Source organism: Mustela nivalis (assembly GCF_964662115.1).
Source record: "Mustela nivalis genome assembly, chromosome: 19".
NCBI classification, from domain to species: Eukaryota; Metazoa; Chordata; class Mammalia; order Carnivora; family Mustelidae; genus Mustela; species Mustela nivalis.
Window position 1 is genome coordinate 3,015,190 of NC_139038.1, and position 26,265 is coordinate 3,041,454.

The 26,265-nt window shown below is 51.0% G+C and overlaps 1 protein-coding gene and 1 long non-coding RNA gene across 7 annotated transcripts in view; one reads left to right on the forward strand and one right to left on the reverse strand.

Annotated features, from left to right (window-relative positions):
* SDK1 (sidekick cell adhesion molecule 1) overlaps positions 1-26,265 on the forward strand; it is an 869,284-nt gene that overhangs the window by 724,349 nt on the left and 118,670 nt on the right. For all 4 annotated transcript variants that reach the window (XM_082714190.1, XM_082714191.1, XM_082714189.1 and 1 more), the window contains 3 exons: positions 6,787-6,885; positions 12,817-13,008; positions 15,403-15,524. In XM_082714190.1, the coding sequence (XP_082570316.1) occupies positions 6,787-6,885; positions 12,817-13,008; positions 15,403-15,524 (413 nt within the window). The remainder of the gene's footprint in view (positions 1-6,786; positions 6,886-12,816; positions 13,009-15,402; positions 15,525-26,265) is intronic.
* On the reverse strand, positions 6,755-25,309 carry LOC309854743. Of its 3 annotated transcripts, none has more exons than XR_014306401.1 (3): positions 25,173-25,309; positions 18,456-18,668; positions 6,755-6,860 (listed from the first exon to the last, which is right to left on the reverse strand). It is a non-coding gene; the product is annotated as an uncharacterized lncRNA (long non-coding RNA). The 3 variants fall into 3 exon arrangements; XR_014306402.1 differs by having other exon boundaries at positions 24,872-25,309; XR_014306403.1 differs by having other exon boundaries at positions 23,833-25,309.

Consider the following 26,265-nt stretch of genomic DNA (forward strand, 5'->3'; position numbering starts at 1 on the left):
GCCCCACTTTGCTGCCTGAGTGCCTTTCAGGCAGGGCCGTCTCTCATCAGAGCAAACTTCTAAAAGTTCTGATTTTGTGCTCTCCTGCTCTATCACTTTCCGGTGCCAGTTGATGGAGGCTCTCTCCCGCCATGGCTTGTCTTCTGATCTATCACCTTGGATTCACTTCTCCGCACCTCCTACCTTACAGAGTCGCTCTTCTATTTGTAGAACTGCAACTGTTCTTTCTTCCATCTCTGCTTGTGTTCACAGGTGTTCAGAGTGATTTGATAGCTTTCTAGCTGGATTCCTGGGACCAGACAAAACTAAGGCCTCCTACTCCTCCACAATCTTGCCAGATCCCCTTACCTTCTTCTCGAATGCCCTGTCAGGCCTCCCAGCTACACCTTCCCTGACCTTCCCTGGGGCATCTCAACCCAGCAGCCCCTCTGAGCACCTTCACTGGGCTCCTTATCTGTCCTCGGGCCAGCTGATGCCTGTGGAAAACATCATCTAGTGAATCTCTCTGAGAAAATGACCATAGATGTGTGCCAGGACTTGAATATGGGAAGGCTCATTGCAGTTATTTGTAATTGGGGAAAAAAAAAGAAAGAAAAACATGCAAGTGTTCCAGAGGGGTGTAATTTTAAAAATTATGGAATGACAGTATACTAAATATTTTGTCGTTATTAAAAAGTTTTTTGAAGAAATGGTCATAATCTACTGTTAGGTGAAAAAAAAATAATATGCAAAACTATAGGAGATCCAAATTTTATAAAAACACACTTGCATGACACACAGTTGTTAGCTCTACATGGTGTGATCATGCATGTTTCTACGTTCTTGTTTGGATTTTGCCATATATTCTTGCTTCTACAGTAGGTACGTACTCTATTTCTTTATATTGTAACTAATATATGTTTAAGAAAAAGTCACTGGGGGCTGCCAGTCGTCTGTCCTCCAGCTTCTTCCTGTCCCGACCATGGGGCTCTGCGTGTGGCTGGCATCATGGCCCAGCCTTGCCCTGCTCCCTGAGGCCTCGGCTTCACTGTACTCACAGAGGCAGCATTTACAGAGGTCAAGGCCATCTGAGATAGCTTCCTCCCCATCTGCTCCCATGTCAGGGTCCCTCTGTTTTCACCCCAGTTCCTCTCTATCAGAGGATGAAGACTGACTAGTTGTCAGCCCACAAATATGCCCAGATCTCCCTCATCCGAAAGTGGCAACTCCGTACTCACCCCGCTGCACCGAACTCACTTCCTTCTCTGAGAAGCTATTTCTTAGACCCCTAACCTCTTCCACCCCCGATGAACCCCGCAGCCACTCTCACCCCAGCCCTGGACTGCATCGAGGGACACAGTCTTGTGATTTTTCTTTTCAGCAAGCTGTCAGTACAGTGGATTGATTTACAAACGTTGAAGTGGCCTTGCACACTCAGAGGAAATCCCACTCGGTCCTAGTGTGTAATTATTGCTCATGTCGTTGGCTTTAGTTTGCTAATACTTTGTGAGTGATGTTTTGCATTTGGGTTTCATGGGAGATACTGGTCTGCCGTTTTATTTTCCTGGACTTTCTGTCTGTCCGGGGTAGTGTCAGGGTAGCGCTGGCCTCCTAAAGTAGGTTTGGAAGTGTTCCCCTTCTCCTACCTACCTTTCTTTCTGAAAGATTTATTTATTTAGTTGAGAGAGTGCATAAGTAGAAAGAGGGGCAGAGGGAGAGGGAGAATCCCAAGCAGACTCCCCGCTGGGCACAGAGAGAGCTCAATGCAGGGCTCAGTCTCACAACCCTGACATCACTACCTGAGCTGAAACCAAGAGTCAGATGCTTAATCAACAAAGCCACCCAGGTGCTCCAGCCCCTGTTTGGCTTTCTAGAAGACATTGTGTAAAATTAGTGTCAATCTGTCTTTAAGATATTAGTGGCATTTTCCAATGAAAGCCTCTGGGCCTGGCTATTTCTTTGGGGGGAGCATTTTATTTATAAATTCAGTGTCTCCAGTGGTTATTGTACTATTCATTGTCTGCTTCCTCTTGGCTGAGCATTGGCAGTCTGTGATTTTTTGAGGAACCGATCCTCTAAGTTGTCGTGTCTGTGCGTGTAACGCTGCTGGCTGGATTCCCTTCATATCCTCCCGTGGCTGCAGAATATGTCATCATATTCCTTGTTTCATCCCTGATATTGCTAATCTCTTTTTCTATTTCTGTCATTCTTCCTAGAGATTTGTCAATTTTATTGGTTTTTTTTTTTTTTTTGAGGAACCAGCTTCTTATTTCATTGAATCTTCTCCACTGTTTTCCAGTCTTCAGTTTTATTGATTTTTTCTGTTATTATTTCCTTCCTTCTGCTTGCTTTGGGTTTATTTTTTGGTCTTCCTTTTTTCATTTCTTGAGGTAGGTACTTAAACTATTGATTTGACGCCTGTCCTCATTTCTTTTATAAAGAGTTAATGCCATAAATTTTCCTCTCCACTCTGCTTTAGCTGCACTCCACATATTTTGATATATTGTGTTTCATTTTCACTCAGTTCTATGTGCTTTTATTCCCTCTGAGACTTCCTGTTTGGCCCATGCCTTATTTAGAAGCGTGCCATTTAGTTCCCATGGGTGTGGGATTTTCCTATTGTCTTTCTGCTGTGGATTTCTTGCCTTATTTCATAATGGTCAGACAGCACACTGTAAAACTTCAATTCCTTTAAGTTTCCGGAAGTTTTCTTTATGGCCCAGCACATGCTCAGTCTTGGTGAATGTTTCATGAGCGCTTGAGAAGAAGAATGTGTATTCTGCTGTGAGATCTGTTTTTCCATTATAAATTTGTATACACTGCCCCCAACCAGAGTTTAGGATTAAAGGAGGCTGATCAAGTTCAGCTTTTCCATTAAAAAAAAAAAAAAAAGTATGCCTGTCTCATCAAGTCTTATACCTACTGTGATTGTATTATAGTTAAATGTCATTTGATCAGTCCATTCATTTGTCTTCCCAACACAGAAACGAGCATGCACACTTATATGCAGGTTGTCTGTGATCATGTACGAGGCAGCCAACTGGGTGTTGAAAGGGTTGCAAAGATAAGTGAGCAGAGATTTAGAGATTCTCACCTAGTCAGACATGAGGGACGTGGCTGAGGCCAGTGCCACTGAGAAGGGAGGTCAAGAGACATGGCTGCCGCCGCCCAGTGAAGAGCAGCTGGTCGAGGAGCATCAGGTAAGTCTTGTAGACAAGGTGGCAGCTGAGCTGGTCTTAACAGATGAGCCGAGAAGAGCTGAGGGCGTTGCAGGTGGGAGAAACCACATCTGTGGCAGCAAGGAGAGAATGCGAGGTTGAGAGAACTGGAGTGAGGTGTTTGGCGTGGCCATGGTGCAGCATGAGGGGGTCGGGGAGGGGACAAGCCCCAGAAAACCAGAGTCAGAAGAGTCTCAACTGCTATGTTCAGGCACTTTGACAGACCCACAGAAGGTTCTCCGTGAGCGGTATGCTTTGACTCAATCTGTGTTTCAGAAGTTCTTTCTGCGGGTTTTGTGCAGAGGCTGTGGAGCTCAAGGTGAAGGAAGCCGGGAAGAAGGCATGATATGAAGAGAGCCCACACCTATGCCGTGGAGACAGCGGCAAGGGGGGTGGATCCTGAGCACACGCCATGGGGACTTTGGGGGCTCTCTGTTTAGGGGATAGAAGGGATTATCCAGGATGACTCAATGTGCTTTGGTTTATGTGACTACGGGGGCAATGAGGCCACCAAGTAGGAAACGGGTCTTGGGTGGATGAAGACGTTGCACCAACTTGGGGCATGCCTGGTGTGTGGCGACTGCGGGGTGTCTGGGCCCCTGTGTCTGAGTGGGTTTGGGAGTCCTGGCAATTCCCAACTGCGATCTTACTTTCCAGGAAAGGGTTAGGAAGGTAACTGAGTATATGCTCTAACTCCAGATGGAAATATCTGAAATCCATTCCACCTCAGGGTGTCTGAGCTCTAAGGTCCCCAGCAGGTAAAGCCCCCTGAGCAGATGAAGTCACTGTAGGGATCTGGTGGGCCAAGGTGTGCGACAAGGGGGTATGGGCCCAGTCGTGTGGGACTGAGGTTGCAGGGGGGCGTGCAGGGGGCCCGCATGGGGTCTCGGAGGAAGAAGGAGCCTGGCGTGGACATAGGGTACTTTCTGCACTCATCTGTAGGAAGACTCAGCCCAACTCCCTTCCGTGTGTAGATGGGGTGCGGAGGGCAGTGCTGGGGGCAAATGTTGGGAGCTCTCCCTTACACCTCTGCATTACATGGACGTTTTCATCTAGTTCACTTACCAAAGCAGAGGCTGGGGCGACACTGCTCAAGCCACAGCCATGTCCAACTGTGTCGTATCAGACTTCACTTTCCAGAGGACGTTGATTGAAAAGACAAAGTGGCAGAAGAAGGTAACTCCTTCCAAAGAAAAGAGAGAAAAGTCCTGGCTGAATTCTTTACTCAAAGACGGAAACCCAGTTGTTGCTAGCTAAGCAAGCAGACGGACACCGTGGGGACATACCCCATTCCGCTCGGTGGCCAGGAAGCGGAGCCTTAAGGGAATTTTTGCCCACCATTAGTAGGCAAAAAGAGCAATTGGACATTTCTTTCTTGGGAATTGAGAGAACTAGAACCGATGTCCCCTCTTTAGAATTTTTCTAACAGAGTCACCAGTTTTCGGTAGCTGGGGGACCTGATGCTGTTCAGAGCATGGACTGTGTCATGGCAAGGTTGGGAGTCGAGGCTGGCTTGGCCTGGCCCCATGTGCTCTCCAGCTGAGGGCGCCTCCCTTGGCTCCGCATCCCGGGGGCCTCCTTTTCTGAAGCTCCGACGCAATCAGAGCCCGGGGTGGGGTGGCAAGTGGGTGGTGGGCGAGGCGGGCAACACAGTACAGAGGAAACAGAATATAAATTTTAAGGCTAGACATTGCCAGCTGGTTCCAGCAGAGCTAGGGGACAGCAGATTTGGGCAGGAATCCAAGAAGCAGAAACACTGACAATATAAAAGGAGCAAAAAGCTTTCTTTGCCGCTCTATCGATCGAAAAAAGAACAAGTCCGTTCAAAAATCTGTCAGAATGTCTTTCTGGAAACTCAGACCTGGAGAAAGATGAGTGGGATTTGCCAGCAGTTCTATGTCTCCCCCGCCCCAAGAGTGGCCTTTATCGGGGTTGGAGCTTCGCCATAAAACGTCTTCCGGAAGTTTCACCCAGATGAGTGTGTTTGCTGAGGCTGTTTCCATCTTTTTTCTTTTTTTAAAATTAGATGTATTAGGAGGCTTTGTCCAGGTGCCAGGTGAGAAGATGGTACTGAACCCACTATCTGTGTGAGCCAGCCCCACAGCAGCCAGAATGGGGGATGCCCCAACTCCACTCTCGGGCAGGACAACCAGCACCCTTGTCTACATGCTGTCCGATTTGAAGCTTGAACTACTGCATCGTGGTCTGGTTAAAAAGATCTCTGTGTAGCAGGTTCAGGGCAGAGCAGGGGAGGCATGTGGCGGGGCAGCTCTGGAGGGGCCAGGGCCAGGGCGTTTGCCTCTTCCATCTGTGCTGAGCTAGTGAGTCCCTTGGCTCCTCTCCATTCTCCTCTGTTCCTGCTTTGTCTCTGGTTCTGCCCATCAAGCCTCCCCTCCTTCCTCCCTGACTCAGTCAAGTGTGGCCTCCAGAGTTGGGCACAGGAAGGGGGAGGCCTAGGGGGGCAGAGTGAACCTGAGCCAGTGGCCCCACCAGCTGCAGGAGACAACCAACCGACCGACCCACGCCCAAGCCCCTCAGCAGTGGAGCCCATCTCTGACCCCTTCTCTCGCCCCATCACCGTTCCCTCCCAGACTCCAGCCTCCCGTAAAGCGCTTCCTTCTCTCTCTGCCCCCCCCACGCCCACCCCCACAGAGCTGGGAAGGAAGCTGCCCTATGAGAGGGCCGCACGCAGGGGCTCCAGGTCCTCACTGACCAGGCCTGGCCTTCCTTGCATGCTACAGCTGCAAAGAGGGCGAGGGGTCCGGGCAGGAGGCTGGTCAGGGCCCCTGGCAATGAACATCCATGACCTTGGACTGCTCACCTCACACTGGGCCTCTTGGACTTTTTCTCTGGGTGCTTTTCAAAGCGGCAGACAGTTCCTCTGAAAAATGACATGGTGTTGGGGTGGTAAGACAGCTAGGAACTAAGAGTAGCAGCTACCTTTCCGGGGACAAGCCGCCAACCCAGCAACTCCTCGTTTTAATGGATGACGTGGAGCCTCTGCCCCCCACGCCACGAACAGCTAAGCTCAAAGAAATTCCTGGCAAAGGAACGCATGTTGCTGGAACTTTTGCACAGTGCCCGGCCCTGTGGGGCCCCTCAGGGGAAGGGGGTGGGGGCAGGGAGCCTGGAGCTCTGGATTGGGTCTGGGGGCATCACCCTGCTTCCAGCAGTGGGCGGCCCTGGCTGCACAGAGCAGAGACCCCATGCCAGCCAGATGCTCGCTGCAAGGCATGTCCAAGGATACTGGGTGCCAGCTGCCGCTTCTCAGAGCCCAGCCAGCCTGCTTGTTCTCATTAGACTAGATCAAGGAGAAGTAGAATGGGGTGTGTACGAACCTCCTGCTGCCTGTCTGGTTCTCAGCATGGCTGGGATGCGGCTGATGAAACAATTTATGTGTCCGGGATGCCTTCTACACCTTGAATTCCCTCCCCTCTTCTTGGTTCTTACTGGCGTTTCCTTCAAGTCCGGCCTGTGGGCCCCAGCGTGGGCTCCCACTTCCCTTCCCTGGTTAGAACTTTCCACACACATTTGACCCAATGAGAAGGGGGCTCTGGTGTTAACAGGTGACTTTATTTTTGATTGCTAGAACCAGGAGCTGTGGGACATCTGAGTTTCACGGAGATCCTGGACACATCCCTCAAGGTCAGCTGGCAGGAGCCCCTGGAGAGAAACGGCGTCATCACAGGTTAGTATCCCCATCTCAGAAGAAGGAAAAAGAAGCTTGTCCCAACAAGGGAGACGGGCATCGCTGTGCACAGCCCAGCTGGCTGTACACAGCCCAGCTGGCTGGGGCACAGGTACCAGTGGCCTCTCCGAAAAGCGACCCCGTCCACCTGACTGTCGGCTCAGGGCTCAGTCAGCACACCAGGCAGCATGCTTCCGGGAGCCTACCCGCAGTGGGGCATGGCCCTGGACAGCCTACGGCCGCCGAGTCTTATCTTAACAAACCTTTCAAGTTTGGCATTTCCTGGCACATCCCCCCTACACACACCGCCCCCCACAGTTCTCTTAGCGATACGGTAAAGTTCATGCCCATATCATGACCCACTGACAGAGGAGGCCGAGGCCTGGAGGGTCCGCCTCCAGCCTGCCTGAGGCACACGTGCCTCGGACGCCAACAGCGTGCAGGACGCTTCGCTGAGACACTGCTGATCGGGCAGTGGCCAGTCCCTCCCCACCTGAACCAGGGCCCTATAGCAGAGCCAGGTGTCCTGGCTCGGGCGCCCTTTGTCCTCTGCCCAGCGCCCTGGGACCCGAGGTGAGGACAGCCAACTTGCCGGGTGTCCGGGAAAACTCCTCTTGGGCTGCAGGCTGTGTCTTGTGGGGCTCTGATGACTTTTTCAAACAGAAGAGCTTTAACATGAATTTAAATCTTGGCTTGAAAAAAAAAAAAAGTTCTAGGTGGCTTCAGCCTCAGGAAGGTGGAAGCCTTGCCTTACCTCCCAGAGTGTCCATTTCTTCATGGGACTACAGGGACAAGACACCAGGGTCACAGCCGCCAGCACCCCTGTCCATTTCGTGTTTCTTGAAATGTCAAGCCAGCAGCTCATGTTCCCACAGCTCCGCCACTGGGTCTGGGACAAGAGGTCTGTGTCCCACGAGGTCTGAATCCCTCTGGGACTCTGCCCACAGCACCACCTGTCACGTCCAGGGCTTTTACCTCCACTCTCTAAGCCTGGACCCTGAGGCTTCAAGGGGACCTAGCTCCTGAGTGAGGCTCATTCATCCCTTATGAGTCTGCTAGGACCCTGGGCTACGTTCCTTGTCCCTCACCCAGCCACCCACGGAAGTCTGTGGAAGCCCACACACACTAGCAGGTGCACTGAAGAGACCAGCAGTGACGTGTGTACCCCGGGCCCAGCCTCAGAGCTTAGGGCCCCCCCACACCACCCCACTCCCCACCGCCACACTATGTCAGGACAGCAACAGTGGCAGCCATGGGCACTCCCACATGCCAACACCTTAGCCTCACAGGATCCTGTTCAAACAGCCACACAAAGCCCCTCCTACAAACCGCATCTGAGACCATGGGTTGTGCTGTCCCCATGTCGCAGGGCCAGCAGAGGACCGGGCCAGCACAGGGATGCTAGTACACTGGTGGTGGGATTCGAAACGTGCTCCTAACCCCAGACCAGAGAAAGTCGCCCAACTTCCTGGGGTCACAGCCTCTCACCAAGTCTCCCAAAGCACCTAGGGCCAAAAGAAGCCCCGGACAGCTGTTTCTGAGGTCACTTGGTGCAAACAACTGATTCATATGCTAACAACTTAACAGCTGTTTGAAATGAACTGAAAGAGAAAAGCATCTCTATTTCCTTCTTCAAGCAGCTAGGATGCGTCTTCCTGATGTTGGGGTCAGGCTCTGCCCACCTTCTTGAACGTGGGGTCAGAGTGGACCCCACCACCTTAATTTCCTTCATTTCCCACATCGGTCTTCATGCTGTTTCTGCTTCTGTATCACAGAAACCACCAGAAACTCAGCTTCTCAAGACAGGTTGTGTGCCCAGATGGGTACAGAGCATACCCTGACGCTAACCTTGAGAACAGCTCAAGCTCAAGCTCTCTCTCATCCCCTTGGGATATTCCCTGGGGGAATGTCTCCCCCCCACACCCCCAGTGATGCGGGAGGTGCCCAGCATCACGGTGTCCCTGCGCTGTTTCTAGGGCTCTGGGCGGTTTCTGGGTACCCGAGGGCAGAGCCTGGGGACTGTGTTCCTCTCCTAAATGCCTCTTTTCTCTCCCATTAGTCAGGAAACCTCTTAGTGCCAACCCCTCCTGCTTCTTATCCACAGAACATGACATAAGTCACCTGTACTCATCCAGAGCCCCCCCACAGACCCCAGAGGGCACCTCTGCTCTGAAGCTGCCCGTCCCCCAGCTTTTCAGCAGAGCACGTGTATGGGTCTGGTCTGGCCCCAGAGCTGATGCTGTGACATACCTACAGCCAGCAACAACGGAACTCCGGGGCAGGGGAGAAGCAGCTACAGGAACTGGACCACAGGAGCCAGGACGTGCGTTCTGCCTCCAGCCCAGGATGGCCAGTGTGCATGTGCCGGTCACAGAGGCCCCCGCCACAGCCCAGAAGCCGGACGCAGTGGGGGATGGGCAGAGAAGGGAGCCCTTGTAGTCTGACTTTGCTTTAAGCCATCAGGAGGGAGAACAAAGCAGGCCGGGCAGTGCTAGGGAAAACAAAAGAGCAAAACACCAGAAGCACGCAGAGGGAGGCTGCCCTTGGAAGCAGAGAGAGTCTCCAGCAGACCGCTCAGGGACTGGGGGTCCTGTGGCTGGAATGAGGCTCACATTCACCATCCGTCTCAGAGCCGGAGCGTCCCCTTGGGCTTCATCACAGCTGAGCCGCAGCCACCTGGTGAGGGCTCCCGGGTGGACGTCGGCACGTCCACACTGACTTCCTTCCACACGCGTGTGGGCCTTTGTGAACACAGCGCACACCTCAGTCCTGGTGTAAAGCTTCAGGGAAGCCACGGGCACATGCCACCCCCGAGCAGGGCCGGCACTTCCCGGCCGAGCGCTGGTTGCCAATATAGCAATTTATGATCCTCTGTTCTCGCCAGCTAATAGGGCTTAATGAACTCATTTCGTATTTTATTTAAACAAATCCGTGTCGTTACAAGCAGAGCCTATAGTCTACGTGGAGCTTGGCCTTCCGATGGCCGCCCACTGGGGTCCTCCTCCCTCCTAGTGGCCACACGTGCCCTGTCTCACTCTGTCTGGCTTGTGCTGTCTCCTTTCCCTTATGAACTGTGCCCAGGAGTTCTGTTCCCAGGAGCTCTGGGGAACACTGCAGAGGAAGAAGCCTATGAGAGCTGAACCCAATGGCGTTCTTCCTGCCCCTCACTGCTTGTCCATCCAGCCACCTGCCCGGTGACCCCTGCCCTCGGCCGGGCCTGCGCTCTGCCCCGCACACAGGTCTGCACTCCCCACGGACGGGGCTCCAGGCAGGGCATGCCAGCAGCACCACAGTCTATCCCAGCCTCCAGACTGAGTATCTCCCCCATGAGTGGAAGAAAAGTCCAGTCTGTGGGCAAAGCCAGCCTCGGAACACCATGCACTGGGCTGCCAGAGCCTCCCTGTCGATGCAGCTGCTGTTGGAGCCACTGCGGGGCGGACGACAGGGGCCGGGCGTGGTCCTCCACATGGGACCCCTGGTTGGTCCAGACACTGGGAGAAACCTTTCCTTATCAGCCACAATGCACAGCCTCAGGCCTAAAAGAGAGGACAGCCCCAAGCAGGGGTGGCCGGAGGGCCGAGCAAATTGCCCATCGCACTTATTGTGAATTCCAGCATCTTCCACTCTCCCTGCGTAAACTCTGATTTATGAGGGCCAGGATGCAGACAGACAGCTTGTGATTGGATGTACTGCTCTCCTGTAGAGAATTTACTTCAGATCAACAGAAAATTATTTCTGAAGCTCCTGCGGTCGTTAGTCTCGGTGAGGCAGCATTCAGAGCAGGTAGGACACCCGCCCGCCAAAGGCACCGGGCGCCGGCTGGGGCAGCCCCTCCACCTTCTCTGGCCATTCCCGAGCTGCCATGTACCACCCCTCTGCTGAGGAGCGGTGTGGGAACCCAAGCACCCCTCCACCCTCGTGCACCCTGCTCTGTCCATTGTGTGCAGCAAGCTGCCCAGGCCATGCTCTCTTGCTAGCATGGGGAGGGGGGCTTTGCTTGTGTCGTTTGGTCTCATCTGCATCCATGATGCCACCCTACCCCCAAGCCTGACGTCACAGACCCCAGCAGCGCTGCCCTCCCAAGGATGCTGGAAGCTCCGGGCTTGAAGTCCAGGTTGCCATGACGAGCCGCATGCTGTGTTTTCATAAATGTTGATCAAGAACAGCTTCTAAACAAGTTAACTACCTGGCAGACAAGCTTGGAACATAAAGCCCTCTCTTCCTGGACGTTCAGGAAAGATTCCGAGGATCAGATCGTTCAGTGATGTATCGGGAGTGACCCACCGAGGTCAGGGGGGTGGTCAGTCACACTCACGCACATCCGCGCTTCAGAGGGAAGCCCGTGCACGGACGGAGGCTCTGTGGGGGAAACCAGGAGCTCGGGCCAACCCTAGAAACCCCTGCCAGTCTCCAGTAAGCTCGTGAACCCTTCTGCACCTTCGTGTTCTCTGTTGCAAATGGAGATGATGACATGGAGGTCCTGCTGTGAGGACCGAATGAACTAATGTAGGGGACGTGCTTGGAACGCCAGGAACATTGGGAACACTGGGCGCTTGAAGGTCCTGATACTCATTGCCCAGAAGGCTTGATTGGGATTGTACCATTAGATCCAAAATCCCAAATTAACAAAATGAAAAGAACTGATTGGTCTGGTGCACTGAGGAGGGCAGAGGCTGGACATGGGGCGCAGGGAGTGTGAAGAGGGAGAGTCTGAGGTCTGGAGGGAGCAGGGCCGTGGGCGGTCTGGCGGAGCCCATGGCCCAGGTAGGCTGCGCGGAGCACAGGGGCCTGTGTTGGGACCAGAAGGTAATGGGAGATGCACATGCAGGGCAGGGGCCATGGCCGGTGCCCCTCTGCTGCTGTCCCGGATGTCCCATCAGCACCACCCAGCCCGCGCGCCTGGTGTCCACACACGAGTCTCCAGGCTGTGGGACTGCAGACAGGCAGCGGCTTCTAACATTTGGGTTTTTTTTGGGGGGGGGGGTGTTTTTTGTTTGTTTGTTTGTTTGTTTGTTTTCAAAATATTAAAGTCCCGAGATGCTCTCTAAATTCTTGTTTACCTGCAAGCACAAGTTTCTAACTATATTTATTGCTTTCATCAGAATGAGCTTTAAGATGCCTCTTGGTGCTTCGCCCTGAGTTTATGAACTGGAAAGAAGGAGGAGCAAGCGTTTTCAGCAGCACCCCCTTGCCTCTGCACCCACAAGCGCCTTCCATCACTGTCTCCCACTTGAGGAGATGCTCTGCCAGGCCTCCGACCCCATAAACTCCCCTCCGTGGGGGCTGCTTCAGGATATCGCTGGGGCGTTCTTCTCTGAGCCTGAAGTCACGGTGGAATCTGGGGCTGGATAAACTATGGTCACAAGACCCCACTGAACTGAACAGAGACCAGGGGAGAATCAGATTTTACCAGGGGAACAGGAGGTTCAGAGAGTGGGGACACAGCAGAGCTCAGGCACTCCGGCAGAGAGGGACTTTTTAGGGAAAGCATTTTGTGTGGCAGAGAGCGTCCATCAATCATTTCAGGAGGAAAAAGTGGCCGTGTTTCCACGAATTAGTGGCAAGCCAGGAGCAGGTTCCTGATTTAGAGTGGTGTGTAATGAAAATATCAGCGTATAAAAATGGAAATATTGATGAAACGCGCCCACACTTTGACACGAGATGAAATCAGCCACCGCAGGCTGGCAGCCATCACTCATCTTCCCTCAAGCCAGCTCGGGCACTGGGGCCCGGGCTCCCGCTGTCCGCTGGTGGCAGGGGGATGGGGACCCCGTGGATGGAGGAAGGGCCTGGCTGGCAGTCTCGTGTGGGCGGGTCAGCAGGTTCCCTCTTGGCTTCAGCGCACCTGCCGGGCTCTCCTGCCGGTTCAGATCCTCAGTGACAACAGCAGCGCCTGGACAGCCCAGCTAACCCTGTGTTCTCGCTCCCCAGGCTACCAGGTTTCCTGGGAGGTGTACGGTAGGAACGGCTCCCGGCTCACCCACTCCCTCAGTAACACGACGCATGAGTACAAAATCAAAGGACTGTCGTCACTCACCACCTATACCATCGATGTGGCCGCTGTCACCGCCGCAGGGACTGGCCTGGCCACCTCATCCACCATTTCTTCTGGAGTGCCCCCAGGTCAGTAAAACCCTGCGGCCACGTCTTTAAGGGCATGGTGCTCTGAGATTGCTGGTGTTCTGGGTGGGTGGTAAGCCTGTGCACGGGCCTGGGGTCCTTCGGAAGAGGGATGTCTGCTTCCTGAGGGGGCAGTGGGGTGGCGAGTGGATCGTGACCCAACGTGGGCCTTGTCCTCCAGCATCTGCAGTTGGGGTGCAGATTGGAGGGGGCGTGCCCCAGGGAGCGAGCTGGCCCCGGGATCCTGTCCTCCAGGGAGACCATCGGTCAGGGTCCACGGACAGGGAGATGCAGGCTTCCTCCCGAGTGAGCAGGAGGAGGCATGGATATTAAAACAAAGAATAGGCAGCATAAAGCTTTGTTCACTCAGCAAAACCATGGCGATTTGGTTTGCAGTAAGAGAAGGGAGTAGGAAGAGCTGGGAGAGAAGGGAAGGTCTTCCAGATGGAGGCAACAGTCCCCACGGGCCCGTTGGTCACTCTGCGGTGTGGGCGCCAGTGATCCCTGCTGTCCTGTCCTTTTGGAAATTCAGATTACCTTCCTCAATGTGCAGCACACTCATTTCAGCCTCAGAGCTCTGCACTCAACTCCTTTCTCTCAGATTTTAAGTTTGTGTTCGAAATGAAAGTGTTTTTTCTGGGAATTCACAAATACAAGGGAATGTGAGGAAGCCTTGTGGGGCTCTTGGTTCAGTTCTGCAATTAGAGCTGTGGGCCTCTTGCTCTTTAAAAGATGTCAGTTTGCCTCATGCGGGTCAGTCTTCGAACACGAGGCCCTGAAGCTCCCTCCGAAATCAGCACTCCCTCCTAGAGTGGCCTGCGCCTCCAGACCTGTGTTCAGAGCTCACTGTTCTCTTGCACAGGATGCAAAGCATGTAAAACACATACAGTAAAGCAGGAAACCCACACAGGAAAGCGTGTGTCCTCCTCCCAGGGACTGTCTGGAGAGAGCCCGACAGCCCTCTGAGTTGTTGGGGGGCGCTGAGGAGGAGGTGCCATACTTCCTCCCCCCTGCACAGGGCAAGCTCAGAGGACATTTTCTAGAGGCCCTTAGCCACCTGCCTGCCTGCTGGGGAGCAGCAGTTGCGCCCTCCCCCACAGCAGGACCCCAGGGGCTTCTAAAGCAGCTCAGGGCGGCGGGGGGTGCAGACCAGAGGATTTGCCTCTGCTGTGAGCCCCTCTGTGCCAAGTACACGCTCATGAGCTCGGGGGATAGAAGCAGTGGAGAGGCTGCCACTTCCCCGAGAGGTCAGGTCACCCGTTGCTGGGAAGGTGTCCCCCAGGACGTCCATCTCTCTGGAGGACTGTGTTCCACCATCTGTGCTGGAAGTCCACATCCGTTCGTGTCTAGAGCACCATGGAGAGAACCCAGCGAGCAGAGACATACAAAGACAAGAGTCATTTGTCCTTCGATGTCAACATTTTCCGCTTCAGATTCATTACATGAGATGCGAAAAGGCCCCTTGCGCCAGTCAGTGCCCAACAGATCACTGAAACAGTTCGATCGTCCCCGTGCGAGTCTGGGTTTCCAGCCCCTCAGGACCAGGGACTGGACCAGGAGGCGCCCCTCAGACGCTGTGCACGCAGCATGCCGCCCCTGCCCCCTGCACGGTGTCCCTCGCTCCTTCTTTCCATCCCAGAGTCTTTCCCCGGAATAGCTTGTGTTGCCTGGTAAGACAGGAGCCCGCATATCAGACTGGCGGCATCTCGCTTGTGAGTAGGGCAGGCTCTTGGCTTTGGGGGGCAGCCTGGCCGAAGGTCTCTATTCAGTGAGTCGGTTGCAGCCCCAGGTAACCTCCCAGGATGGGAGCCCCATCAGAACCCCCCTCTCACCCACTTAGTTGCCAGAGCAACTGAGCTCAGGCAGAGTGGGGAGAGCTCTGCACTTAAACCTGAACGCGGTTGTCTTGGAAACCACACCCGGGGCCTCGGGCTCAGGACCCGTACACGCAGCAGCCCCACGCGGCACCTGCTGTCTCCCGCCCGCCCCACTGTGCGTGCCCGGCATCACAGTCCTCACCAAGGGGAGGGTGGACGTTTGGTTGTGTTCTTTTCAGAGCCTGGAAGCATCACATCCTTTCATCCTTTCTTCCTTCAATGAGTATCTGTTAATTACCTGCCGCACACGGAGATGAGTAAGTCCTGACCTTCAGGGCGGATAATCCAGAGACCACATGAATATGTGTCCTCGTCCCACCTCCGAGGCGTGGGGCCTAGTGTGTGGCACGCAGAGCATAAGGATCGTGTGGTGGTCACGTCCCCAGGGAAGCAGTGTTTCTCACGTGGTTTTGAAAACAAATCCAGGCATTTTGAAACCATTTACTGGCTGACGTGTGTGGTGCGTTTCCCGAGCTGGGAGAACTTGCATCTCCATGTCTTTTCTCTCCTTTGTCTCTAGAGCTCCCTGGCGCCCCGTCTAATCTGGTCATTTCCAACATCAGCCCCCGCTCAGCCACGCTTCAGTTCCGACCGGGCTACGACGGGAAGACCTCCATCTCCAGGTGGATCGTCGAGGGTCAGGTATGCTCTCGAGGGAGGGACTGCAGGATTTCCAGACGGTCATTCATGGCCCTGCGCGTGGGAGTCAGGGCCATGGAGTCTGATGCGTCTACAGAATGGCTAGTTGGCGGCACAGTGCCTCCCAGGACGGGGGCTTGGAGGACGAGAGTCAGAGACTGGAGACGATGGGCTGCTGGGGCTGACGTCTGCATGGATCGTAGATGGAGTGATAAGAGGGCTTCACATTTGAGCTTCGGTTCCAACTAGGTCCCCAAATTGGATAGCATAGCTGATTTATTTCTTTTGAATTCCGTGTAACAATAAGCTGCCAAATGTACAAATAAGATTTTTTTTTTTTTTTTGGTACAACTTGTCTATCGCGTGAGGGAACGTGTCCGCAACGTGTAGAGAGCAGGTTTGTTCCCAAGCACTATTCCAGGCAGTACACGGAAAGGAGGAATTTCCTTCTTGGGAGAAAGGAACACACATCACAGTCAAGGACCAGCAGAGGCTTGAGGACTGGTGCCAGGATGGGCAAGGGTGGGAGGCACTGGGCTCAGGGAGCCCCAGGCACAAATCCCACCGGGTCCTGGACACGGGGTTCCCCAGGACTGGGGGCACCACACGAGCCACAGTTCCAGTTCCCACAAGAGCAGGAGATAAAAAGCTGAGGAGACAAACTGTGGAAAGAGAAAGTGTCACAGCAGTTCTCTCCTCCAGTAAAATCTCAGGGACTTTTGTCGCTGTGCTTGTATTCTGTTGTAAGACAACTCATTCTTGGAAACTGGCCGTAACTCAGGGAACGAAGTCCACATGCTTCCACAAAACTTCCATTAAGCAACAATTTCTGAAAACAGATGCAGGAATCTGAAAGTGAGAATCAACTGGTCGGGGCACATCCACAGAAGGGCCTGAACAACCCGTTTCCTCAGGAAATAATCAACAGCACATCCCTACCTCACACCGAGCTGAGGACAGAGGTCCCCGGTGAATGAAAACCAAAATGAGAACAGCGAACTTGAAAACACAGAGAGGAAAATACAGGAGAAAAATCACTTTATCTCATGAAGACCAATTCTAACTCACCTGGTTAGGTAGTTTAACTTCTTTATACATATGTAGATATACATAGACATAATTTTATTTCTATATACATATTTATACATTATCCCCCTCAGCTTCACTGAGAAATAGTCGACATATACCTGTCACTAAGTTTAAGGTGTACAGCCTGATGGTTTGATTTGGCTTCAGTGTTTTAAAGCACATCTCAGACAGCACGTCATTCCACCATGAAATTTTCAGGCTGCGTCTCTGTCTATATGTGCGCCTAACACTGCGGACAAAATTTCACAGACATGGTGTTGAGCAAGCAAAGCCAGACTCAGGTTTTCGAGGAGACATTGTTTGATTCCATTTATATAAAGTTCCAAAACAAGAAAAAGTAATGTTTGGTGTTGGGGTCCCATCTTGGAGAGGGTGACTGAAGGCCCCGGCATGCTGCGAGTGTCGCTTCTCAGTCAGGATGTGGGGGACATCTGAGTGCACACCCTGTGGTCAGTGTACTTGACTGTATGTCTGTATTTCCTTCAATAAAAACTTCACATTAAAATACAGATACTTTCAAAATTATAATGCCCTTATCACACCTGATATGATTAATTAAATATTCCTTTGTATCAGACATGCCTGGGGGGCTCAGTCGATTAATCATCTGCCTTAGGCTCAGGGTATGATCTCAGAGTCCTTTCCAGGGGACAGAGAAAAAAAGCATCATGAGTTCATGCTGGTATTTCCAGTCAAACTTAAGATTACTCTAACTTTGAATTCATGGTTGAAATACCTTTTTTCTAAAATGGTGTTTTTAGAAATATTGACATCATTACTTATGTTCTCTCTCCTACTCTCGTACAAAGAGTTTCACAGTGATAATTTCAACGCTGCGCCTCACAATAAGACCGCCGAATGCGGTGTATTTGTCCTTGGGCTGTGTCGCGCTATGGATGTACAGACAAAATATGGAGCTCTAAGTTATTTTCTCTGTGTGGTTACATCAGCAGCTTCATACAAAACTAGGTCCGTTCATTTCAGGGTTGGGTTTCGTTTTGTTCTTTTGCTTTCATTTTTTAATGACTGCTTTCTTGAAAAATCATTTTACTTTAAAAAGTTGTTAAAATATTTGAAATTTACATTATTTTCCAACATGTAACTCATTTGCATGAGCTCAGAGTCAAAACCATGGAAAAAGTCTATTAAGAGACCTTCATGTTCCTCTTTCCCCCTCTATCCTGTGGCCTCTGTCCCCCAAAAGTCCCATGTTAGATTTTGGTTTACCCTTCCTTGTTATGGGCAACATAAACAAATACACACACTTGTGTTCCTTGCTTCTCACTCCATTGGCCTGAAGGCGGGTCCTGAGGACCCCTGCTCATCCTGCAGGCAGATCTTCCTTGTCCCTTCCTGCAGACGCAGTCCTCCCCATGCCCACGTGCCAGGGCTCCCCCTGCAGTGCACACCCCTTGTCTTCCTGCTGTGTTGAAGGACCAAACCCTATGTGGCTCAAACAGCACTCGTGCACTAACTCACACTTCTATAGGTCACAAGGCCAACACAGGTTTCCTGGGCTAAATTCAGGGTGTCGCTGGCCTTGTTCATTCATGTGTTGTCAGAATCACCCCTTATGGTTCTAGAACCCAGCTGCCCATCGCCATTCCCAGCATCCACAGCCACCCGTGACCATGCTTCCTGCACCCCCTGGGCCACCAGTGATGGGTCCAGTCCTTCTCCGGCTTCAACTCCTCCTCCTCCTATCTGTGACTACCCTCCTGCCTATCTGAGCCACTGGCAGAGACTCGGAACAGGCCAGACCCACCCAGATAATCCAGAATAATCTGCCTATTTCAAAGCACTTAACAGTAATCATATCTACAAAGTCAGGTAACGAGTACTCACAGGTCCTAGGAATTAGGGTGTGGAGTTCCCAGGTCGGGTTATTATTCTGCCTGAAAAGTTGTCTTTGGCCTTGAATCTTGAATCTTTTGGATGGATTCCTAGGAGTGGGATCACTAGATCCAACAATGAATATGTAAATTCTCTAGACTTTAACAGATCCCTCTGCCACAGGTGGAAACATGTTGCATTCCCATCAGCAATATATTTGAATTTCTGCCATGCCAAAAAAAAAATAGAAGTCAGATTTATCATTTCTTGCATGCCTTTAGGTTGTCAGTGGCAGAAAGGTTTCCTCACCCTCCAGTTAGGAAGGAATTCACCTGACTTCTACCACCACTGTCTTTTTTGCCATTTAGCTCCCCAACCATTTGGAATTCGACCTCATATATGGACTGAGGTATGAATCCATTTTTGTAATTTTGCAAATAGTTATGTGATTATCCCAGAGCCATTTAATAAAAAGTCCCATTTTTTTCCCCTCTTCCTGATTTATAATGTTAGATTCCCATAAGTACTTGGGTTTATTTCTGAACTCTCTATTCTGTTCTATTAGTCTGGTTACTCATGCACAAATGCCACATTTTTGAATTATAGAGGCTTTAAAATGTGTTTTTCTTATCTGGTAAGGTCTTCCTGACCCTCACCACCACACACGGCGCACCCCCTGCCCTTGCCGTGCTTAGGATTTGTCTGGCTACTCTTGTTGATGTCCTAGGATGGTGGGTCTTCTATTCAGAAACATGACACGTATACCCTTTCTATTTGCTTAAATCTACTTTTGTCAGCTGTTTTCTTCTTGGCAAAAGCACTGGGCTATCTATTCCTACCCTTACTTCGTTCTGAAAAAATACAGGAAAAGTCAGGGACCATCAGCATGGCTCGAAAACTTGTGGAAGGAGTGTGGGCTTTGCCTCAAGCAGACCTGTGCGCGCTTTGCCTTGCCCCCCTCCTTTCCTGCTCTGCAATCCTGGGCATATTTCTTAAGTTCTTTGTGAGCCTTAATCTCCTCATCTGTGAAATGGGGTCAGTAGTACTATTTGCAAGATCACCATGAAGCTTAATTAATGTGTATATAATTTTAATTACATTTTCTGACATTCTGCTGGCATCTAGGATCACAATTGATTTTTAAATATTTTTCTTATTTTAATGACTGGCACTAAGCTGCATCTCGGCCTTATGGGATGGGGTCGTAGCCAGAAAACTCTTGAGAATTCTCTTCTTATTTTATTAATTCTACCCTAGTTTTCTACAAAGAAGTCCTATTATCTGTTAATCATGACCGTTTTTTCTCTTCTTTTGAAATCCTGTTTCTCTGTTTTTTTTCTTTTAATGTATTTATTCTGTAATCTTGATGGGGGGTGAATATAATTCAATACTCCCATAATGTATTGAACAGAAACAGTAACAGAACAGTGGTTGTTTCATTACTAACTTTTAAGAAATTCTGATAAGGCTTTATCATCAGTTATGACATTTACAACATTTATGGTATATTTTTGTATTTATACCTAGCCTATATCAGGTTAAGACAACTCTTTTCTAATCCTGATTGCTAGGAGTTGTGGGGTTTTTGTTTGTTCTAGGATTTTTAAAAAATCATTCATGTTTATTTTTGTCAAAGTATTATTTTGTGTCTGTTGAGTCGTTCGTGGTTTTTCTTCCATCATCTGTTGGTAAGATGATGTACATTGATACTCTAGTGTCTAGCCATTGCAGTGTTCCTGGGATAAACAGAGCTTGATCATGCTGGCTCTTTTGTTTGCTTTAGTCAGGAGCTGAAATTGTCGTTTTCATGTTTGTAAGTGAACTTGGACTTTTCTGGTTGTTGGTTTGGCTTTTAAGATCAATAGTTTATTTTCTCATTAGTTTTCATAAGCAAAGATTTGATTGTCCTCCAGGCAGGGTAAGAGGTGGGGCTGCTGACACAGAACTCGGACACAGACCAGGAGCCTCAAGGGCATCTTCCGAAGACGCACTGGGTTTCCCAATCCTGGCTGAGCTTTAGCGAGTGGGATGGGGTGGAACATTGTCCTGTGGGTGAGAACTTCCGGGTGGCACAGTGAATTAAAGAGCCACGGTTCCTGTTGTACTGGACCCACTGTAGGGACTCTGGGCGCTGGGTCTCTGAGCAGGGCATAGGGATCTGACGTCTCCATGTCTCCTCCCGTGGGTTTAAAGGCTCCAGTTCCACAGGGAAACATGGTCTGGGCAGGCTCCGTGCCTTTCCCCAGGGCTCATGCTCCCCCGGTACCTGTGTGAGAGTGTCCCAGGTGGTGAAGGTCCTCGGTGTGGTCCCTTCAGTGACACAGACTCCCCTGGTCAGTGCCCCAGGGTGCTGTGCTCACCGTGACTCGGCTTGCAACTAGTGGTTAAAGGTTCTAGAGGGAGTTTGAGATTTCCCTGAAGTTCATGTTTGCCTTTCACCTCGAGAGTATTTCAAAATTACAGAAAAGTCGTAAGAATACTACAGAAAGTTCCCTTCACTCAGAGACCCCATGCAAGTTTGGTCCATTGGCCCAATGTGTCCTCAGTGGGAAAAGGATCCAGCCCCAGGTGACACACTGCCGCTGGGGTTGTTCATCTCTCCAGTCTCCTTCAGCCTGGATTAGTTCCCCAGCCAGTCCTTGATTTTGGGGGTGATTAATGATTTTGAGGGTGATAGGCCCTTCTTTTCCTGGAAACCCCTCAATTTGACTTGTACATTTCTTTATGAGTAAAGCCAGGTCACCCATTTTTGGTCAGAATGTCACAGAAGTGATGCTGGACTCTTCCCTCTGCATCCTGTTGGGCTGAATAAGATGTGGATGGGTCCCGTCACTGGTGGAGTTAATTTTGCTCACGTGATTAAAATGGCGTCTGCCAGGTAGAGCTGCTTTCTTCTGCTTCACAGTTTGTTAAGTCTTCTGTGGGGAGGTACTTTGAGACTCTTGAAAATCTCATTCCCCTTCCCACTCACATCCACTACTTTTGCCATCCACTGAAATTTCTTGCCTGAAGTAATTAGTACAACGAGGGCGCCAAATAGCAACCTTTCTGATTCAATCATTTCTTCTGTGTTTATTGTTTGAACTTTCCTGCAGGAGACAATTTTTCTCCTCCCATTTATTTATTCATTTATTTGTTGATATCAATGTGGACACACGGATCCCTATCTTACTGAACAGATTCTCATCCACTGTATCATTATTTCCGTTGGTGCTCTGACCCTCCTGCCTTTGGCCCTCCCACTTGGCTTTTGTGTTCTCCTCACGTGCCTCCATTACTCTAAGCACACCCTTGCCTTCCGGCACAACAGAGTACTCTAGGATCCTCTTTTTCTTGCTGCTCTGTTTTCCCATTTCTCCTAGGACCCTTGGGTCCTTTCAGTGGAGAGCGGTATTTAGAAACCAAGATCCGGCCACTGGATGTGCTCACTGCCCCTGGATCTCCAGGCCTCCTCCAGTGCACAGAGCTAGGAAGTATACACCCTTGGGCACACACATGTCTCCACCTCGGTCTATTTCCGTATCTGTCTGTATACACTGACAATCACTAGCTGATACCAGCACCTCCAAATACACTTCAATAGCATCTATTTGTGCAAGCTGCCCCTTTCCACATTCATACTAGCCTTTATTGGCTCCCACTCACCTCGGTTATTTATTGATTTGCCAAATCCCCCTGTAAGTGGGCAGTCCTCCCACCTGAGGGGGCTGGCACCTGCTTGGACACCTTTGCATGGGCCCCGACCCCACCTTCCCCCACCAGCTGCCCTAAAAATTATACCATGCACTTTGAAGTCGCCAAAATCTTAAGTTAATCATTAGGTCTTAATTCTGAGCCAGTCACACTTGTGATTATGTCCCTATTTCAAGTCCACTGTGTTTCTCTCTGTGCCCAGAGGCTGTGATTATTATAAGCACCTTCTCCCACAGGCAGTGCTCGCTTAGATTTCGAGGTGGGTTTGACTACAGCTTCAATCCCACTCACGTCGGCCTTGAGAGATATCCCTTGCTCCCCAGCACTCCGGCAGGCATCTGAGAAGACATCCGTCATGCCTATCCAGCACTGCTCTGGCTTTGGGGCAGGAGGCTAAGCTTAAAGTTTATCTTGTCTGCCATATTGCTCAAACTGGAAGTCCCTCATAGCTATTCTCTCCAAAGTATTTTAAAATTCACTCAGCAAGCCTAAAGATTCTGGTAGTTGTGTAGATCGTTAAAAATCCAAAGAGAATTTTTCATTCTGAAGCTCATTATCTGGACGATTTGTGTTTAAATGTTCCTAGAGAGTAAACAGTCATCTATAAACAGAAGCTCTGTTCCAAAGCCCAGAAGGTAAGGATTATAGACTTTTCCCAGGCTCCTTTGGACAGGGTCATGGCCAAGAAGAAGACAGAAGACAAGCCATGGGCATTTCACCACGTGGTGTGCTGGGAGCCCCCAGCTAGTTCCATCACAGAGCTGGTGTGGCCTTTTCCAGTGGCTGCTTGGCCACATGAAAAGTGCCCTTTTCCTCAAACTTCGGGACTGACTCCTTCAACAGACTGCGACCCTGGTTTCTGTTGTCCTAGTCCATTCAGTTTGGGTTGAACATGTTGGACCCGTTTTCGGTCATATACTTAGTTATCCCAGGGAAATCTCATGATGATGTGGCAAAGGTTAGGATGAATATCCTTTTTTTTTTTCCTTTGGGCTGAACCAATCCTGCTTTTCTTTTTGCAACCTGTTCCTACTAATCTCGAAGATGTATTGCAGAGGGTATGCCTTTAAAGGGCGTTTCTTTAAAGACCTTGGCAGACACTCCACTGCTACTTCTCTACAAAGTCCTGGCGGAATGTACCCCAACCCACGCATGTCGCCTTCCAATGCTCACTGGCCCTCATCCAGGGGAAGAGAAAGTCTGCAGCTCCTCTTCCCACTCCTACTGCCAGACTCTGGCTGTGAGATCTTTTGGGAAACCCCATCCTTCCCCTTCCTGGGCGTTTGCCACCATCCATGGATCACCGTCCGACTCACCTCCCAGGAAAGGCCACAGACAAGTTCCCTGAGGCTACCTGGTGCCCATATGAAGCAGGGACATGAGGGCAAATGGCCTTGAACCATTGAAACTTAAACCCCAGCTCTGCCATGTCCCAGCTGCACAACCACAAGCAAGCCACCCAGCTCAGGCTCTTGGACTGTGAAGCAGGGATAGTCATACCTCCTCTGAGGGGTTGCGAGAGAATTAGAACACTTTGTCATATTTCTGATCTAAGATGAGCACGCCTTTGCTTTCTCTAGGCATGAGTTTCTGTACAAATGAAATCCACTCTGGGCCGCAGTAGCTATGTCCCCGACCTCTGTGTATAAGATTTGCCCGTGTCGAGTCCCTCCTGTGAAGCCTCCCTTCAGCTTACCAGCTACTCCTCTGAGAACATCTCAGTGGGTTCCATGGTCAAGTCAGGCTCCAGCTTTCCTAAACTCAGAGCAACAGGGCCCTGGAGACTGTCACTGGGGTAGGCAAAGCCTCTGGAATATTCCTCACCTAATTCTCTTTGTATGGATGCGAGCTGAACCCAGGCTTTCTATGCCATAAGACTCCAGCATTCTCTTGCCCTGCACCTGGCCACAAGCCAGAGTTCAGAGAGGAATAAGAGGCCAGAGCAGCAGGGCTGGTGAGGAGGCGGCCATCTGATGACTCGTCACACTGAAAGCAGGGGTGATTTCAGAGTGAGCCTGGGGTTGTGCAAAATGCGGGAAGAAGGCACCGCCCTGGTTTGGGGGTTGGTGGAGGCCCAGGAAGAAGACGATGTCTGCGCCCGATCTCCAGGTGCTGTGAGCATCATGGCCGAGTGGCCTTGTAGGTGTTAGGATTTGGCTCCCCAAACACTTCGTGACAGGATATTGGTATTTTCTTCCCTTTGATCCACTTCTCAATCACATCATCTTTGCAGAAAAGTTTTCTTTAAATTCTGACTGCTTTGAAAGCACACAAGGAAGGCTGTATCACACTTGGTGTTCTCTCCAGTGAATTATGGAAGAAAAGACCCTAATCCTTGGAGGAGCGCGTTGCCAGACCCTATAGTAAGCCGACACTCAGATGTAGGTTAAAGTTCTAGAAAGCAGCTTTTATAGGCATTTCTGGCTCAGTAATGCTTTGTTTAATTAGTAACCTCTGACTGTAGGTGAGCAAAACCTGTCCCCCTGCATTTTTATGGTGCACATAGATGGGAAAATGCAAATGTTTTATGTTTTCATTTGCCGCTCCTGTTTGCCTCTTTGGTCCCTCCATAAACCCCTGCCGTCTGCAGCCGTTCACGGTGCTCTAACAGCCGCAATAACATCGGGTCTCCTCCAAAGGCTGCTTCGAGCAGGTTTCCTGTAATGAAGGTACTAGTGGTACAGATAAAACTGTTTCCATTCCAAAAATGGGAAGGGGAAGAAAAGCCCGCTTACTGCTTGTTTGTGCATAATGGCACCATTTTCTTAAAAGGACTTGTTTCAGAGAGCGTCATGGGCTAATAAAATAAAGTGCCAGTCTGCCGACGGCAGTTTCTATAACTACAGAGCAGTGGGGATGGAGGTAGGGGCACCCCAGATGCCCAGGGTGGCCCCCCGTCCACGGCGTTCCTGGAAAAAGTGGAGGTGCCGATCAATGTTCTCTACTTCCCGGGGCACTTCCCACCGAGGGACTGGATCGCGGGCTGATGAACAGATGGCCGGGCTTTGTTTTCTTTCCTGGGTGCTAGATGCCCACCTGTGAGTGTGGCCTCTCGCAGTGAACTTCTCCCAGCAGTGAGCCTCAGGGCAGGTGTCCAGGTGGACCAGTGTATCTCATTTCTCCTCTTCCAGGTAGAAGCCCATACAGCCTGGGTGTTTCTCTTCATGCCCAGGTTGCCAGGGCTTTAAAGCCAAGTGTGAAGCCTGAGAATTCTAGAACCATGGCTCTCCTCCTCCACTCCCTTCAGCTGGGTTCGCCTCCATTCTGCACTTTCATCTACTCCCTGTGGCCCAGTCCTGCACCAATCTGGAGCCTCGGGGAAAAGCAGCCGTGGCTCTGACAGATAGAGAGACACTCACACCCCAGCCTTCCAACGGGGAACAAATGGTTGTCGGCCTCCAAAGAGACCGAAGTTATGAAGACCTTGCGTTTGAAAATAGGAGGTGTACACATTCAACTCCTGTAAACTATTGCTCAAAACCGTCCACTTGCCTGTATACTATTTTCAGTGATTTCTTGCCCTCTAAGAATCCATCAGAGTGTTAAAGAGCAAATTTGTAAATCTGGAGGCCAAGAGATGGGAGGTTTCTTGCAATAAGGTACTCATAGTGGAAGCTTTGCCCCTGACCTTTGCAGGATGGGTGGGACCAGCGAGGACCCCTGTGATCCATTCAGCCCCAGGCAAGGCTGGAAAGGGACAGGCTGAGCAGCAAAGCACAGCACCAAAAAGCAGGCCCCTAGGGACATTGGTGCAGAGCTGGCCTTGAGGCCCCTGGGTATGGGAGGGCCCATGGGCTCCCACCAGCTGGCTGAGGGTGAAGACCACACACACCAGGACGTGCGATGGGAAGAACTGGGCATTGAAAGCTCTAGCGTGGGACACACACATATCAAGCATTTAATAAATGGAACCTCATGATAAAAATAATAAGGTCAAGGCAAGCGTTTGAGGAAAGACTGTGTTCTTGGGGAGGCTGCAGGAGCACACCCAGAAACACCTGGAAAGTCAAGCCAGTTCAGGGCAGGAGCTGTGCCAGCTCAAAGAGCCAAGGAGGGCTGAGAGTCCCCGTGACGGTAGGCCATGCCCCTTTGGGAAGAGGCCCAGGCTCCCGGGGCCGGATGCCAGCCC